The 15,545-nt window shown below is 44.8% G+C and overlaps 1 protein-coding gene across 4 annotated transcripts in view; it reads left to right on the top strand.

The window, feature by feature from the left end:
- ABCA1 (ATP binding cassette subfamily A member 1) overlaps positions 1–15,545 on the top strand; it is a 143,492-nt gene that overhangs the window by 71,306 nt on the left and 56,641 nt on the right. For all 4 annotated transcript variants that reach the window (XM_050944328.1, XM_050944329.1, XM_050944330.1 and 1 more), the window contains exons 7-9: positions 460–651; positions 6,001–6,087; positions 14,837–15,077. In XM_050944328.1, the coding sequence (XP_050800285.1) occupies positions 460–651; positions 6,001–6,087; positions 14,837–15,077 (520 nt within the window). The remainder of the gene's footprint in view (positions 1–459; positions 652–6,000; positions 6,088–14,836; positions 15,078–15,545) is intronic.

Below are 15,545 nucleotides of genomic sequence, written 5' to 3'. Positions count from 1 at the left end.
GTGTGAGGCAAGAGAAATCTGATTGCAACTAATTGTAGGCTAGAGAATGTGCCTTACAGATGATATATCTCAGGAGTTTAGACTTTGGGTCTTTCTTCCTTGCTTTTGCCACATTTCTTAGCTTTGACCACAAACCTTAACTTGTTAGAGGGGCTCAGGTCCCAGACAAATATATATCGAGGTTAGTGTAGAGTAGAGAGTCTACTACTATATGGATCTGCATGGAATGCTGGAGATATCTCAGCCATGGGACTCTCCTATGGAACTCAGTGGGGCCACATACTTTTGTCATAATCAGAGTAACGCATGGCTAAGAACCATGAAATCCTTAGGGAGAAATACCCTCTCCCTTCTAACTTTGAATATTATGAATTATGATATAGCTAAATTATCATTTCTGACTTAGTGCCAAGAATGATTTATTGATGGCATTTTGTATTGTTTCACAACTGTTTCCAGGTCATCCTGTCTGGCTATAGAATGGAGCTGAGAGATCTGTGCAATGCATCAGAGCTGTCTGAATTCGTTACAATTCACAACCCGATAGTCGCGGTGGTCAGCGAAGCTTTCCTTTGCACCATGCCTAAGGAAAAACTCCACGCAGCAGAGCAAGCCTTTCGTGCTAATATAGACCTTTTGAAGCCTGTACTGGTAAGTGCACTGGCTATACAGTGATTCATAAGGGACAGCATCAGTGCTGGGAATTAGTGCTTTATGAAGGGCATGATATAATGCTTGATTGTACAAGCTTTCGGGAAATATGGGGATGGGATGTTCAAGAATACACAAGCCTTTATTTTTTGGAATAGACTGTTTAATGCCAATAAGGAAAATGGAAAAGGGTTCTGAGTCCCCCAAGTTAATCCTATAGTTTTCTCCTGCCATGCTGCTGCTTTCTGTTGATTAAGTGTTAAATGAGGACATTGCCTGTGAACATGCATCTCCGCATTGATTTGTCAGGAGAAAAATATTTATGTTGTATGGTAACAAAGGGCCATTCATTGTTCCTGTATTTTGATCAGATGTTGCGTCTAAGCTGGAGTGAACCCACAGATGTCTGACAGAAAGCTATTTAGCATTAGAGTTTTCATATATTTGCAACATGAGGAAGCTTGTAGCTAATGGCAACCTAAACTCTTTGAGTAGCTTTAACACATGCGCACGCATGTGAGATTTTAGGTCCAGATCCAAAGACCACTGAAGTGAAGGGGAACCTTTCCACTGACTTTAATAGACTTTGGATCAGTACCTAAATATTTTAGCTCCATGCAGTTTGCAATTATTTAAGTAAAATTAAGGTGCTTGCTGAAGATATTTGCAACAGATATGTTTGTTTATTTTGGAACCCAGGCGACTCTTTGTGTACCTACATTGTCTGGGTAGCATACACTTGATTAAGAACTTGATTAAGTTGATACTGAAGACAGCCCCACAGAGAAGAAAGAGCCTATGGAACCCACTTTGTTGTCCAATAAAACAAATACTCCGTCTGCATAGAGGAATTCATCACTCTTGCTCTGTGGGTATCCAGTTTTGATATGCCTCATAGGACAGACAGTCAAGCATCAGTTGCTTGGAGATTTCCCAATCAAAGGGGTTGATTATTAAGCACTGGAATCAAATTAGCTTTCAGTCCAGACTTTACTGTAATTCATGTTCTGTTTTGCACATGTCTGCCTCGTGCATTTTGTCCTTATCTAGGGAGGCTACTACCGAGAATGACATAATAATGAATACATAGAGATGAAGTAACAGCAGACAAAGGAAAGAGAGCACAAAAATTGTACCTATAGCGAAAAGAACTATTTCGAAAAGGGCTCTGGGAAGGAAAGCATTTCAGAGCAGGCTGGGGACAGGAGAGGTTGAGGTGAGGTTATCTTCAGTTAGTTAGAGTGTTCATAATTGAAATTTGCATTTTGTGGGCTTGAACGGGACTGAAGTGGTTTATAGGCCTTTTACTGGCCCTCTGCACAGGTGTAAACATTCACATGGCTGCAGCCCAGCATCTCTTTATCTGGGCAGTTTACACTTCCCACATCTCCATACACACTCACTTTGAGCCCAAAGATTTTCAGATGCCAGTCTGAGTACGTGCCTCTAACTGCCCAGTTTACACTCAGTCAGGTAGGTGAGGGTACAAGTACTGAGATTTGCACCCACAATCCAATTGCAGATGCAAAATACAGGAGCAAATTACTTGAGAATGAACTGGGGCCTAAAAAAGGAGGCTACCCGTTGGAAATGTTGGCCTGTAGGTTTTTTTCCACGTTAAATGAATTCTGGTTCTAGCCAAACTCACTCAGTACAGGCCCAAATTCCTCATTTTCCACCATCCTCGGTTATAGAATTTTCTTTCTGTAATGACAAGCTCTCGAATATTCTCACAGCGAAGGTCGTAAAAGGATAAAAGTGAGAACATTGCCAACAAGTAGGATAAGTGTAGACATATCCTTAGTAAAGTCTGAATTCTTTAGCCCAGCAGAAACAAAAACACTGGCCATATCTAAGCCTGTGTTTTTGATCAGTAAAAGAGCGGCCATACGTCATTATGCTCCTGCCAGTGGGCAAGAACAATATAGATATTGGGTGCAGTATTGAGAAGCCTGCTTCTGATCTCGACTTGAGAGGAAAGCTCTGTGCTTCTGAAGAGAATCTTGAATCCAGCAATTCTGAACCTGATGAGCATTCAGCCAACCTTACTTAGGAGCACAAAGCATAATTTTTCCAAAGGAAAATGGTGAAGGTTGTTGTAGTGCCTGAATCAGTTAAGTGAAATACATGTGCTCTATGTGGCCAAATGGACTGAATAAATGAACCTAAGAATCGGTCATCACACTTTTGAAACTCTCTGGCTTAATGGCTAAACAGTCCCTTGACCTATAATAACATCCTTGGAAAAGGAGGTAACGTTCTGCCACTCTTGAACAAAGGAATCTGTTCACTTGCATTGTATCAATAAAAGCAGCATTTTCCTAAGGGTGAAATCTTGGAAACGAGTTCTGTTCTGTTTCTTATACAAAGCTCATAAACCTGTGTTGAAAAGCTTATTGGCCAAGTAAATTACATTTTTAAAAATGCCCTGGAGGTCTTTGTTTAATGGCATTTTAGTAACTAAAAGCTCTCTCTAGCTGTAATGCAAGTATAACAAACTCTGAGCCATGTTTTCAACTGGCATAAACAGACGTGGCTCAATTGGCAACAAGGTTTCATAATTTTCTTTTCTGAGACTCCTGAAAAAGAAGAGGAAGAAGAAGGAGAAGGGTCCATGAGCTGCAGCTCTATTTAGGGTAAATTTCACCTCAGGGACTTTGTGAAAACTCAAGCTCCCATTTAAGCACCATATTAAGGGCTCGAGTGATACACTGGTCTTTCTGCATTGGAGAGTGTGTTCAGCTCTACATAAAAGAGAAGAATTAATGTTACAAAGTAAATCGGTGTGATACGAAGTGCAATGAATTGACTGGTGAGATTTCAGCACAATTAAGAAGAAGAAAGCCAGATAGAAAAACGGTGCTCATTTTACCATACTTCATATTCGCAAATTTTTCCATATAGAGAGCTTGTCCAATAATTGTCCAAGCCTGGGGACAGAGAACCTTTGCCACAGGAATAGAGGGAGGCAGTTGTGGTTAAAACTCAGAACTGAGATCCAGGTTTCCATTTTTGCCACTGCTCTACTGTGTGACCTTGATTCTGGGCATGTCTGTGCCACATCTGGGAGTGAGAAATAACAGTGTAGACATTGTGGCTCGGGCTAGGCACATGCTCTGAAGCCTGGGGCCAGGGATGGACTTGAGAGCCCAAGCTACAGCCCAAGCCACAACATCAAAACGCCGTCTATAGAGCTATTTTTTAGAGCACCAATGTGAGCCCCACGACTGTGAGTGTGCAGGCCCCAGCTGGGGTTTGCTCCCGGATGGAGTGTAGACGTGCCCCGAATGTCTCTGTACCTCAGCTCCACACCTGTAAAATGGCGACTGTGGTGTTTCCTAACCTCGCAGAGGATAAATTAAATGCGCTTAGTTATACTTTGGCTTATATAAGCACTTAGACAGGCAAATCAGTTTAGACAGGACTGCAGAAGGGACTCTGGGAGGGATCATCAAAAATCCCAAAATTATGTCTGGATGGATGGCAAAAAGCCATTGTTGAGTGGATGTTCATTGTCCAAGCAACACACCTGGGCATAATGCAGTACCAGTCGCTGAACTGCATATTCAGTAGAGATCTATGTAAGCCTTTCCCATTTTATAGGCTCTTTGGGATGACGGATGAGATCTGCCACATTCAGTATTAGACACTCTGCATTGAGCCTGCCCTGCAGGGTAGCTGTTGTTAATTCTGTATTTGAATAGTGCCCACAGTATGCAGAGAGTTTGCAGTGCTTTAGGCAGGGCTGGCTCAAAACGGGTGGAGGGGCCATTTCACCCAAACTTCCATGGATTTTATTTTCTGTTTCCTTCAAACTGTTCTCTAGTGTTGAGACTGCTGCTGATTCAGTAAAGAGGAGCGATGCCAATCAGGGACTGCAGGCAGCTAGGGCAGGGGAGGGGGAAGCTAGTGCCCTTGCCCTCAGTTAATCCCCTGAAATCAATGCTGGAGGGATATCCCTGCCACTTAAATGTGGGACCAACCCTCCTTCGCTTGACAGAATGAGACACAATCTCTGTGAGTGGGTTTTCCCCACGAGACAGTAAACCACACAAGTTAAAATGGGGCCTTCCCACATAGGGAAGAGCTTCTCTCTGTGTAGATCTTTCCAGTTCTAATATTCAGCATGGAGAGGCAGTTTGTGTGTATGTTAAGTAATGGGTTTTAACTCTGCAGCGCTGGGGCATCCCAGAAAATGTCTCCAGGTTTGGCAGTGAGCTATAACTGTGCTGTGATTCACATGTTGCACAAGGCCATGAGGGAGCTGTGTAGGGTGACCAGACAGCAAATGTGAAAAATCGAGACAAGGGTTGGGGGTAATAGGAGCCTATATAAGAAAAAGACCCAAAAATCGGGACTGTTCCTATAAAATCGGGACATCTGGTCACCCTAGAACTGTGAGGGCTACAAAAAGCAATTGTGTTTGTCTTTCTTAATGACATTATTGGCATTTTGTCATTGCTCTGGCCCAAACAGAACACTGAATAATACATACATTCCAATTACTTGAACACAGCGAGCAAAGTTGCCTATGAAAAGAAGGTTTTCTTTAATATAAATACAAGAGTCTTTTGAACCTCTGGCTTGGTGTCCTTTTTAGTGTGTTGGGATGAAGCCACATGAGATCACTCTTCCCTTAAACAATAGGGCAAGGTTCCTGTTAGGAAATAACAGAAATTCCAAATGTGTGATTTGTCTGCCACTTCCTGGTTGAAATAGTGTTTATGACACATATTGTTTCCTATTGCAAAATAAATATGACTGAGATGCCATATTTACTTACCAGAAGCAACCACTGAAGTATCATGTGGCAGGGCGAGGCAACATATACACGAACGTTGTGTCCCTTGAAAAAATACTGACATTTTTTATTGCATATTGTGCAGAAATTATTTTTTTAAATCTCACGATTCAGCCTGTGAATTGTCCATTCTCATCCTTCATGGGAGAAATGTCAAAAGCACATGACCAGCTCCTGCATCTCTTACTCAGGGTTTGTCTTCACAGCAAAGTTAGTTTGAGTGTTGCCCCTAACTCAAGTCCTACCCACACATACCCTTCACTGAAGCATGGGATCCTTCACTATCACAGTGTTATCCTCACCCCAGTCCTGTGAGGAAGGGAAGCCTTACCCACCCTTGATGGATGAAGAGCTGAGACATGGGGCAGATTAAAAAGCTTGCCCCAGGTTGCACAGAGGGAGTCTGTGGCTGAGCTGGGAATTGACTCGGGTCTCCTGAGTCCCTGTCCACTAAACCCTGCTCGGAATCTGAATGTTTCTGAGGGTTTGCGTTTCCCTGTTGGTTTCTTTTTGTGATCCCAAGTTTCTATTTCTCTTTCCTGTTACAGAAAGGAATCACCTCCAGTTCCTCCTTACATGATCTGTCAGGAGTCATGGAGACCTTGGTGGAGAGTCTTGGGAAGCTTGTTAAAGAGGTAAGTTGCTCCTTCCTACATCGGGAGGGAGAACTTCTCTTTGCCATCACCGTTTCTAGCCTGAAATTGACTTTCCCAAAGCACAAAGCTGCTCAGAAACCTGCACCTGCCTTACAGCTTTTTTCCCTTTAATAAAGAAAGGCCCTACTTTGTAGCACCTTTGTGCCCAGAACTCTGAGGGAAGTCAGTGGGAGTCCTTTGAGGCGTGCAGCTACAGATTTGGTCTTCTGAGGGACCTGAAGGAAGAACTCTGAAATATCTGTGATATGCACTGTGCCCTACATTTGCTTTTCAGAGCCAGCTTTTCCAAGGCAGGAACAATCATTTCACTGGCAAAATAAACAGAATGCTTGCTGTGCCCTGGACGGGGCCCGTGGGCGCGAGCCGGTGTAATGAGTTTTGCTCACAGATGTGAGCAGTGCTTGGTTTCAGCAGCTGGTCTCAGGGAGTGACAAGGAGTTATGAGAGGGGAAAAGTAGGTTGATGTAATTTACTAGCTCTGGACTTTTGGACAGTTACGTATTTGTTGCTTGTCTCATCTGTATTTGTGAAGCATCTAGCATAGTGGGAACCTGATCCTGCTTGGGGCCCTCCAGGCACTATCAGAATATAAATACAAATAATAATGTGACTAATTTGCATGTGTAAATGACAATCGTATGGATGAGAAAAACATTTTTGTAGGTGAAATGGTGAAAAATCAGCCCTAAGTGCTTAGTGCTGGACCAACCCCCAGCTATATTTTTAGAGCTAGCTCCTTGGAGCAGGGACTGCCTTTGTTCTGTGTTTGTACGGCACAGCACAGTGCGGCCCTGCTCCAGGACTGGGGCTGCTGGCCCTCTGAGAATATAAATAGCAATAAGAAGTGAGCTATCTTACTTTAGCTCAGATTGTGCTGACTGTGACGGGCTGTTATTCTAACATGTGGAGAAGTCACCATTTCAGCTAAACAATACCATCCTCCTCCTCCCCATTATTCTTCATAGGGGAAAGAGAGCCCTACAGCCATGAACTGGAGTAATCTCTTAGAGTCTGAGAAAGCCAAGGTCACCTCAGGTTACTGAGCACTCTGCTTCCATAGAGTGGAGGGCGTTAGAAGCTGGCACATGCCCACCAACTCTTCCTTGGACATGTTCCCTGCTGAATCCTAGGACCTGCAGCAATTCCCATTTATGATGAGATGAACAAGAAGATTCCAGGATCAGCATCCGTTTGGAATCAAGGCAAAGCTGTAGCCGTTAGCAGAAGAGGTTCTCCTAAGAACCTGGCTTCGGGGGCTGGTTACAGCTGTTTCCTGTTGCAGCACTCAGGCCTCTTTTTATTTTTATTGCCTGGGGGTAAAAATAATTGAAACCATGTGATGTTCTCTTTGCTGATGTGGCTGAAAACTCCCTGAGTAACATGCCTTTTGCTTGACAGCTTTCCTGGGCAGGCGTACCTTTCTTTCCTTCTATTTCAGTGCAAACAAAGGCAGCCTTTTCTCTGCAGCGCCTGGCCTGTGGCATTAGCCTCCCAGACTGCTTGACTGAAAGTTACATTTCATTCTTTGGGGTGCTGACTGCTGTGTGACAATTGGGGAAGGAGGATTCATTCCCTTGTTGATCTAGCAGCAGGCGTTGGGGAAAGGAGAAAACAATTATTTGCACCACATCCCCTAGTCTTTCTGGCAAAAGGTTTTAATTAGGAAAGGGACTGAACTAGATACCTGACTCTGAACATCCCAATCCCAATCTTTGGACAAGTTTCCAATTCAGCCTGCATGCTAAATCTTTCCTAGCCTGAACCTGTTGGTGAGAGGCTCCCAGGCTGCAGTGGAGAAAAAGCCCAGTATTCTGAAAAATATGCCTGGGCAAGATCCTCAGCAGTTAGAAATCGACATAACTCCTCACATGGCTACTGTTTTAAATTTCTAAAGTGCTTTGCACAGTCCTAAAGACTGAACAAAGCTGCTCGCACAAATGATTTTTGTTTTTTAGTGACAGGGTCTGTTAGATTGAATTATTATTTATTTGTATTATGATAGCATCTAAGGGTATGTCTACACTGCAATTAAATACCTGCAGCTGTCCTGTGTCAGCTGACCCGAGCTTGTGGGGCTCACACTGTGGGGCTATAACATTATGGTGTAGCTGTTTAGAGCCGAGGCTCTGGATCCCTCCCAACTTGTTGTGTCCCAAAACCCAGGCTCCAGCTTGAACCTGGACATCTACACCACAATTTTATAGCCCCCAAGCCCATGTCAGTGGATGTGGGCCAGCCACAGATGTGTTGCAGTGTTAAACATACCCTATAGGCCCCATTTGAGATCGGGTATTTTATATACATGTAGTAAGAGACAGTTCTTGTCACAAAAAGCTTGCAGTCTAAACAGACATATAATGTAGGAGAGGAAACTGAGGCACAGAGGTGAAGTGACTTGCCCAAGGTCACCCAGAAGATCAGTGACGGGGCTGGGAACTGAAGCCTCAGTCCAGTGCCCTAGCCCCTATGTCGGGTTTCTTCTCAGTCATGTTCCCCCTATGAAGCCTGTTTTCTGCATTATAAAACCACATACATCAGGCTGAGACTTGCCATTTGAGTTTTCAGTCCAGCTCTTAAACACATGTTCATTCCCCCTCTCTCCCACTTCCCACTTTAGCTGATTGTGGTTCCTTTTGCACAGATGCAATGGTTCATTTTGCACACATTACCTTCAGTGGAGTGACTGCTTGTTTCTCTCAGTGCGAATGAAAGAACTGAGAGTGAGCTGCAGAAAGCCACATCTCCCTGCATGTGTTGCTTTCAGTAAAAGCTTTCCAACGAGATCCTGCTCTGCGATGTGGGATATGCATTGCGGCTTTCGTGAGGCCATGGCTACACTGGCGCTTTACAGCGCTGCAACTTTTGCTCTCAGGGGTGTGAAAAAACACCCTCCTGAGCGCTGCAAGATACAGCGCTGTAAAGCCTCCATGTAAACGATGCCGCAGCGCTGGGAGCGCGGCTCCCAGCACTGCAAGCTACACCCGTAGAGGATGTGGAGTACGTGCAGCGCTGGGAGAGCTCTCTCCCAAAGTGCTGCCAGGGCAGCGCTTTGAAGTGCAAGTGTAGCCATACCCTGAGATTAGAACCATCCCTTACTGCTATCATAATGTAATCTGAAATCTTAATGATAGGTAATACACGGCAGCCAGCTTGTTACCTGTTATGCCTTCAGGCATCTCCAGTGCTTAACAAAGGTCTATTGATTACTCTGCTTGGGCAGTGGCATATTGAGATGCAGGGTTTGTGACCATCAGGGTTTGTTTTCTGTACGTCCCCAGGCCAGTGGGGGGAGTCGTTTTGCTCTCGAGTGTTCTGTAGTTTGCTCACTGCGGTTTTGTCAGAAATAAGAGACGGGAGATATGTAGAAAGGAAATACAAACTACAAGGAGCTATAAGAGTAGAGTAAATGAGACTCAAACTGCCGGTATTATTACTCGGCCGAATCTAGTCTGTCTGTTTTATCCATCTAATCTCTCTCTTTACCGATCAGTGAGTCTTCCCAGACTACTAGATCAATATATCCCTGTGTATGTGTATGGCCAAGATAGTCAGAAGTGACTAGTGGTCTTTGGGTGTCCAGCTTGAGCTAAAGCGGTCTGATTTCAGACAATGGGTTAGGGTCACCAGATGTCCCGATTTGACAGGGATAGTCCCAATTTTGGGGTCTTTTTCTTATATAGGCTCCTATTACCCCCAACCCTTGTCTCAATTTTTCACATCTGCTCTCTGGTCACCCTACAATGGGTGCCCAGAACTTTCAGAAAATCAGGCCCTTCTCTAAGGTCAGGTCTACACTGGGCTTTACCGCTATAACTACACCATTATGCTACGTTGGCAAAGAGCTCCTAGTGTGGACATAACTCATGGAGGCAAAGCTGTGCTTTTGTCAGTATAGCTTATTCCCGCCACCCAGAGCAAAACAAGCTATAAGGGGAAAAGCACAGTTTTGCAAGTATAGCTGCATCTACACTAGATGCTTCTGTCAGTCACAGATCTCACCTCATTACACCCTTGACTCAACATACGGTAGGGGAGGCTGGTAAATTTTGTAGTTTAGGCCTGGCCTAACTCTTAGCCGAAGGTTGGAAGTTGAACAGGTATAACTGTCAGTTAGGGGAGTGATTTTGTGTTTTAACCAATATAGTTATACCAGTAAAAGCCCTATTGCGAATACAGTTATACTGGTATATAGTTATTCTCCTTTGCATATGAGAACAGCTATACAAGTATAAAGCACCTTTATATGGATATACCTGTGTCCACATTAGGGGTGTGGGGGGAGAGGATCATACTGCTTTAGCTTAGTGGAATGGGTGAATTTTCCAGTGTAGATGAGGCCTTTGAGTTGGGCACTGAAAATCACAAGTCTCTTTTGAGAATCCTGGCCATATATGTCCAATTCTTATTTTTAAGAGTCAACCAGAGCAAAATTAAAGGTAGCAATATTGAAACCTAAAATTACTGATGTATGCCTAAGGTTATTTCCTTTCAAGGCCAGCGCAACCCGTTGGGCAACCTAGGCGGTCAACTAGGGCGCTAATGTTTGGGGGGTGGCAACCGCAGCGGCCGGATCTTTGGCCACCCTCGGTATTTCGGGGGCGGGACCTTCTGCCACCTAGGGCACCAAAAAAGCTGGCGGTGCTCCTGTTTCCATTGTATCACGTGGTGTCTGCTTCCCCCAAGCTGTGTGGAGCACGACACCAGATGTGGTGGGGTGGGATGCAGACCAAGACAATAAACAGGCAGTGGAGAAATTTAAAATATGCCTGAGGCATTAACACTAGGCAAATATGGAATAAATCCCAAGGCTTTGCTTGTCTCATCTGTCTCCCATCATATCAATGTGAGGGTGTATATTTTTCTAAAAATAAATAGACTTCTTGTATGTGACATGGGAGTGGCTCTTGATCAGCATCAGCCGAATTTTTGCCATGTCATTGGAACATGTCTAAAACATCCACAATTCTGGGAATAAACTTAATGGGCCAAGCTCATCCCCAGCATAACTCCACTGACTTCAGTGGTGTAACCTCTGGGGTGAATTTGGTTTGCTCTGGTCCAGGGCTTTGTCATTTTTGACTGTGTCAAAATCAAGTGGCATAGTACATCAAGACTAGCAGGCCAGCTACACTCTGATTGACTTTGTGTGACTGTCCATGGAAATAAAGTGATGGACCATGGCCCAGGAAGTATCTGTAATGTTAAAATCTCCCTTAGCATTCTTGTGTGAATCTCATAAAGGGATGGCTGTTGTGTGTTATATTACAAATATATGGGATAGGAAAGACACCAGTGTCATGTCTAGCTAAAACGTGCCTGGTATTCTGGGTTCTGACTTTGGGCAGGATGCATCCATTCCACTTATGCTAATTGACGGGAGCAAAAGCCAAGAGAAGTTGTAGAAGAGTGGGTCACAGAATTGCAACAGCTCGGGGGCATATTTCCTTTCCCTCCTGCTCTTGGAAACCCCTGTGCAGCCATTCCCATGTGCCTCTGCGTTATACTTAGGCTTGGCAGAATTGGATTTTTATTTCTTTATTACTTCGACGGATAATATCAATGTTTTTAAAGCATTTTTTTAGATTTTTATCAATTTAAATGTTCACAACTGTGGGAAATTGGGGGGCAAGGGCCAGACAATTCTCCAACAACATTAGACGTTGTGATTCAAAAATCTAAAGGTTAAACTGTTAACACAGAACCTGATGAGGTTCAATAAGGACAAGTGCAGAGTCTTGCACTTAGGACGGAAGAATCCCATGCACTGCTACAGACTAGGGACCGAGTCGCTAGACAGCAGTTCTGCAGAAAAGGACCTGGGGGTTACAGAGGACGAGAAACTGGATATGGGTCAACAGTGTGCCCTTGTTGCCAAGAAGGCTAATGGCATTTTAGGCTGTATAAGTAGGGATATTGCCAGCAGATGGAGGGACGTGATCATTCCCCTCTGTTTGGCACTGGTGAGGCCTCATCTGGAGTACTGTGTCCAGTTTTGGGCCCCACGCTACAAGAAGGATGTGGAAAAATTGGGAAGAGTCCAGCGGAGGACAACAAAAATGATTAGGGGGCTGGAGCACATGACCTACGAGGAGAGGCTGAGGAAACTGGGCTTGTTTAGTCTGCAGAAGAGAAGAATGAGCGGAGATTTGATAGCTGCTTTCAACTACCTGAAAGGGGGTTCCAAAGAGGATGGATCTAGACTGTTCTTGGTGGTACCAGATGACAAAACAAGGAATAATGGTCTCAAGTTGCAGTGGGGGAGGTTTAGGTTGGATATTAGGAAAAACGTATTCACTAGGAGAGTGGTGAAGCACTGGAATGGGTTACCTAGGGAGGTGGTGGAATCTCCTTCCTTAGAGGTTTTTAAGGATAGGCTTGACAAAGCCCTGGCTGGGATGATTTAGTTGGGAATTGGTCCTGCTTTGAGCAGGGCGTTGGACTAGATTCCTCCTGAGGTCCCTTCCAACCCTGATACTCTGTGATTCTATGATTCACAGATTGTCAACATCACATGTCAAAATATACATGATATCCTTTAATAAACAAACCATACCTATTTACTCTTCATTCACTAGTCCATTTGTAACAAGTCCAATTCAAGAGTCTAAATCACTGGATTTTGAGTCTAAGAAGTTTTTAAGCAGCATTTTCCCTACTTTGTCTGTCTGTAAATTTTGATTATTAACAATGGAAATATTTTTGTCGGTTTGCATGGATACAGAGAAATCGATATTTACCAATACAAATCTGATTCTTCCAAGCCTAGAAATTCCCCACTCAGAGCCCAGAGGATCCCTTGGAACTCAGGAAGGAACTGTGGGTCCAGTGGAGAGGGAGAAGCTGATTAGCTGTCTTGAGAGCCCAGCTCCCCAGGCTGTCCTGGGATTCCTGGCATCAACCCTCAGTCCTTGCAGGTGCCTAGGCTCTTCAGGATCTCCAGGTTTCACCACTTCTGGCCTTTGTGTTTGTATCAAAGCTTTGTGAAGCAGTGGGGTGTGCAGTATAGATCAAGAGAAGCGGGAGGGAAGAAGGGAACAAGATGATCAGATAGAACCATTGCCTTAAAAGGCCAGTCACTGTACAGAAAGGCCTTGATTACTTTGTTCAGCGCTTCTGCCCCATTTGGGTACTTATCTGACTTGGACTCTGGAGCTTATTGGTTCAGATTTCAAATTGACCTGATCATGTAGGCACCAGGGTAGCATACTGACTAGCAATGCAGAACATGTGAGCAGCTGCAGGTTTATAGGTGTGGGGGTAGGGGTCATTTTGGTAGCAATACTGTAGTGCCTTTTAGCTGTTACAGAGACAAGGTGGGTGAGGCAATATCTTTTATTGGACCAATGTCTGTTGGTGAAAGAGATGAGCCTTCGAGCTACACAGAGCTCTTCATCAGTCTCCTCTGTGTAAGTCGAAAGCTCGTCTCTTGGACCAGCAGATGCTGGTCCAGTAAAAATTATTATCTCACCCACCTTGTGTCTCTCCTATCCTGGGAACAACACGTCTCGCTACTATGTAATTTAGTTTCTTACTGAGAGGTTTCAGAAGGCCCTTCTACACACTGCTAGTGAAGCAGTGCAGCTCTCCAATACTAACGTGTGTCATTGTTGTTACGATAGGTGGCAAATATAGCGACACCTCTGGTTAAGGTGGCCTGATATTTTCCAAAAGTGTCCATCATGCCCAGCTCCAGTTGAAGTCAATGGAGACTGCAGCTCTGAAAATAATGGTCTGAAGCATTACAGGCTAGGTTGCGAGCTGGTATAAATGGACATCAGTGGAGACGTGCCATTTTACACACTCTGGGTATCTGGCCTTCTCTCTTAAAGCACAGTATGTTACTGTAGTGTCGTAGTCTGGTCCTGTGGTGTTTTTATTCGCATCACTTCATACGTGAGTGGACACGGATGCTAATGTCAGAGTGATGGAGATTGTTTCTGGGGGAGGCTAACCTCTTCCTAGCCAATCTGTAGTGTTAATGCCCCTGCACCTTGTGTTAGGGAAGATGCCAAAGGAGGTGCCTTGTAATGTGTGGCTGGTTTTAATGGTTGCGGAGGCAGTGAAGATGCCTGTTGTGACCCTAAAGTTCAGCTACAGCTGGACTTGCCTCATAACCATCTAAGGATTTTCTGGGAATGCCATTGATAAAGGGAGGGTGGGAGGAAAGTGATAGCTGACCTCATGGGCCAAATTCTCTACCAGTGTAAATCGGCACAAGCCCATTGACTTCAGTGAAGCTATGCCAGTTTACACCAGTAGAGAATTGGGTCCCGTATCTCAGCCTCTGAATCTTCCAAAGCTGCATCTGATTAGTTTGACTCACTGTTTATTATTCCCTGCCTCTCCTTCTGGCTCACTCCCCTCCACCCCCATTCTGTTGCCCGAGTGAGGGGACCCTGCTGGAATGGGAATGGGGTCAGCCATGAGAAGGTGTGGAATTTACAGGAGGGCAGGGGCTAAGGATTTTCTCTGTGATGTCATTGAAAAACGCAGAATAAAGGAGCTGGCACAACAGAAGCCAGCCCCCACCCCCACCCCCTGCATACATGGGACATTTCCTGAGTGCAGGTTCCCCCCACTGATCATACCCTTTTGCTTTTCCAAGGTCTGGTTCACATAGCTGGTTTATTAAATCAGATCAGGTGTTTGTGGAGACAAATGCTTTAATATCAAAATACCTGCTTCATGCAAGTGAAATGAGCAAGCACTTTGTCCCCGTGCATTGCAGCTGGTGAGCATGAAGAGCTGGAGTGACATGAGGCAGGAGGTGATGTTTCTGACCAATGTGAACTCCACAAGCTCCTCTACTCAGATCTACCAGGCGGTGTCACGGATTGTGTGTGGCCATCCGGAGGGGGGAGGGTTGAAAATCAAATCTCTCAACTGGTATGAGGACAACAACTACAAAGCCCTGTTTGGAGGCAACAGCACCGAGGAGGATGCAGCTAATTTCTATGATAATTCTACAAGTAAGTGAGACCCGGTCCTGGGCAACGTGCCTATTCATGTTACGAGTGTGTGAATTGTTAGAGGCCTCCACTTCCTCTTGACTGTCCCACAGGGTGACAGGATAGCCAGATAATTACTCAAGGCATGTGTGTATTTACATGCCCATATACTCCGTGATAGGCTAGCACTCCGTTCCATATGATGTGAGATGTTCTTATAATGGCAGTGTAAGGACCTGACCCAGAGCCCACTGAAGGCTCCGACTGACTAATCTAGGCTTTGGGTTGGACCTTGGGCATGCTACCATGGATTGGATTTGCAAAGTGCTCTGCCCTCAGGGTGCACATGAGGTGCTGAGCTCTGCTGCAGATCTGACTACTGACCCTTTGAAAATTGGGCCTTTGATGTGCTCTTTGGGATTGAACTGTGCTTTGTAATCAGTGAGCAGTGTTTGCTTTGCATGAGGGCCTGGTTTTCACGGCGGATGC

The sequence above is a fragment of the Gopherus flavomarginatus genome, chromosome 3, assembly GCF_025201925.1.
Source record: "Gopherus flavomarginatus isolate rGopFla2 chromosome 3, rGopFla2.mat.asm, whole genome shotgun sequence".
Lineage (NCBI taxonomy): Eukaryota > Metazoa > Chordata > Testudines > Testudinidae > Gopherus > Gopherus flavomarginatus.
This window is presented reverse-complemented; position numbering and strand designations above follow the sequence as displayed.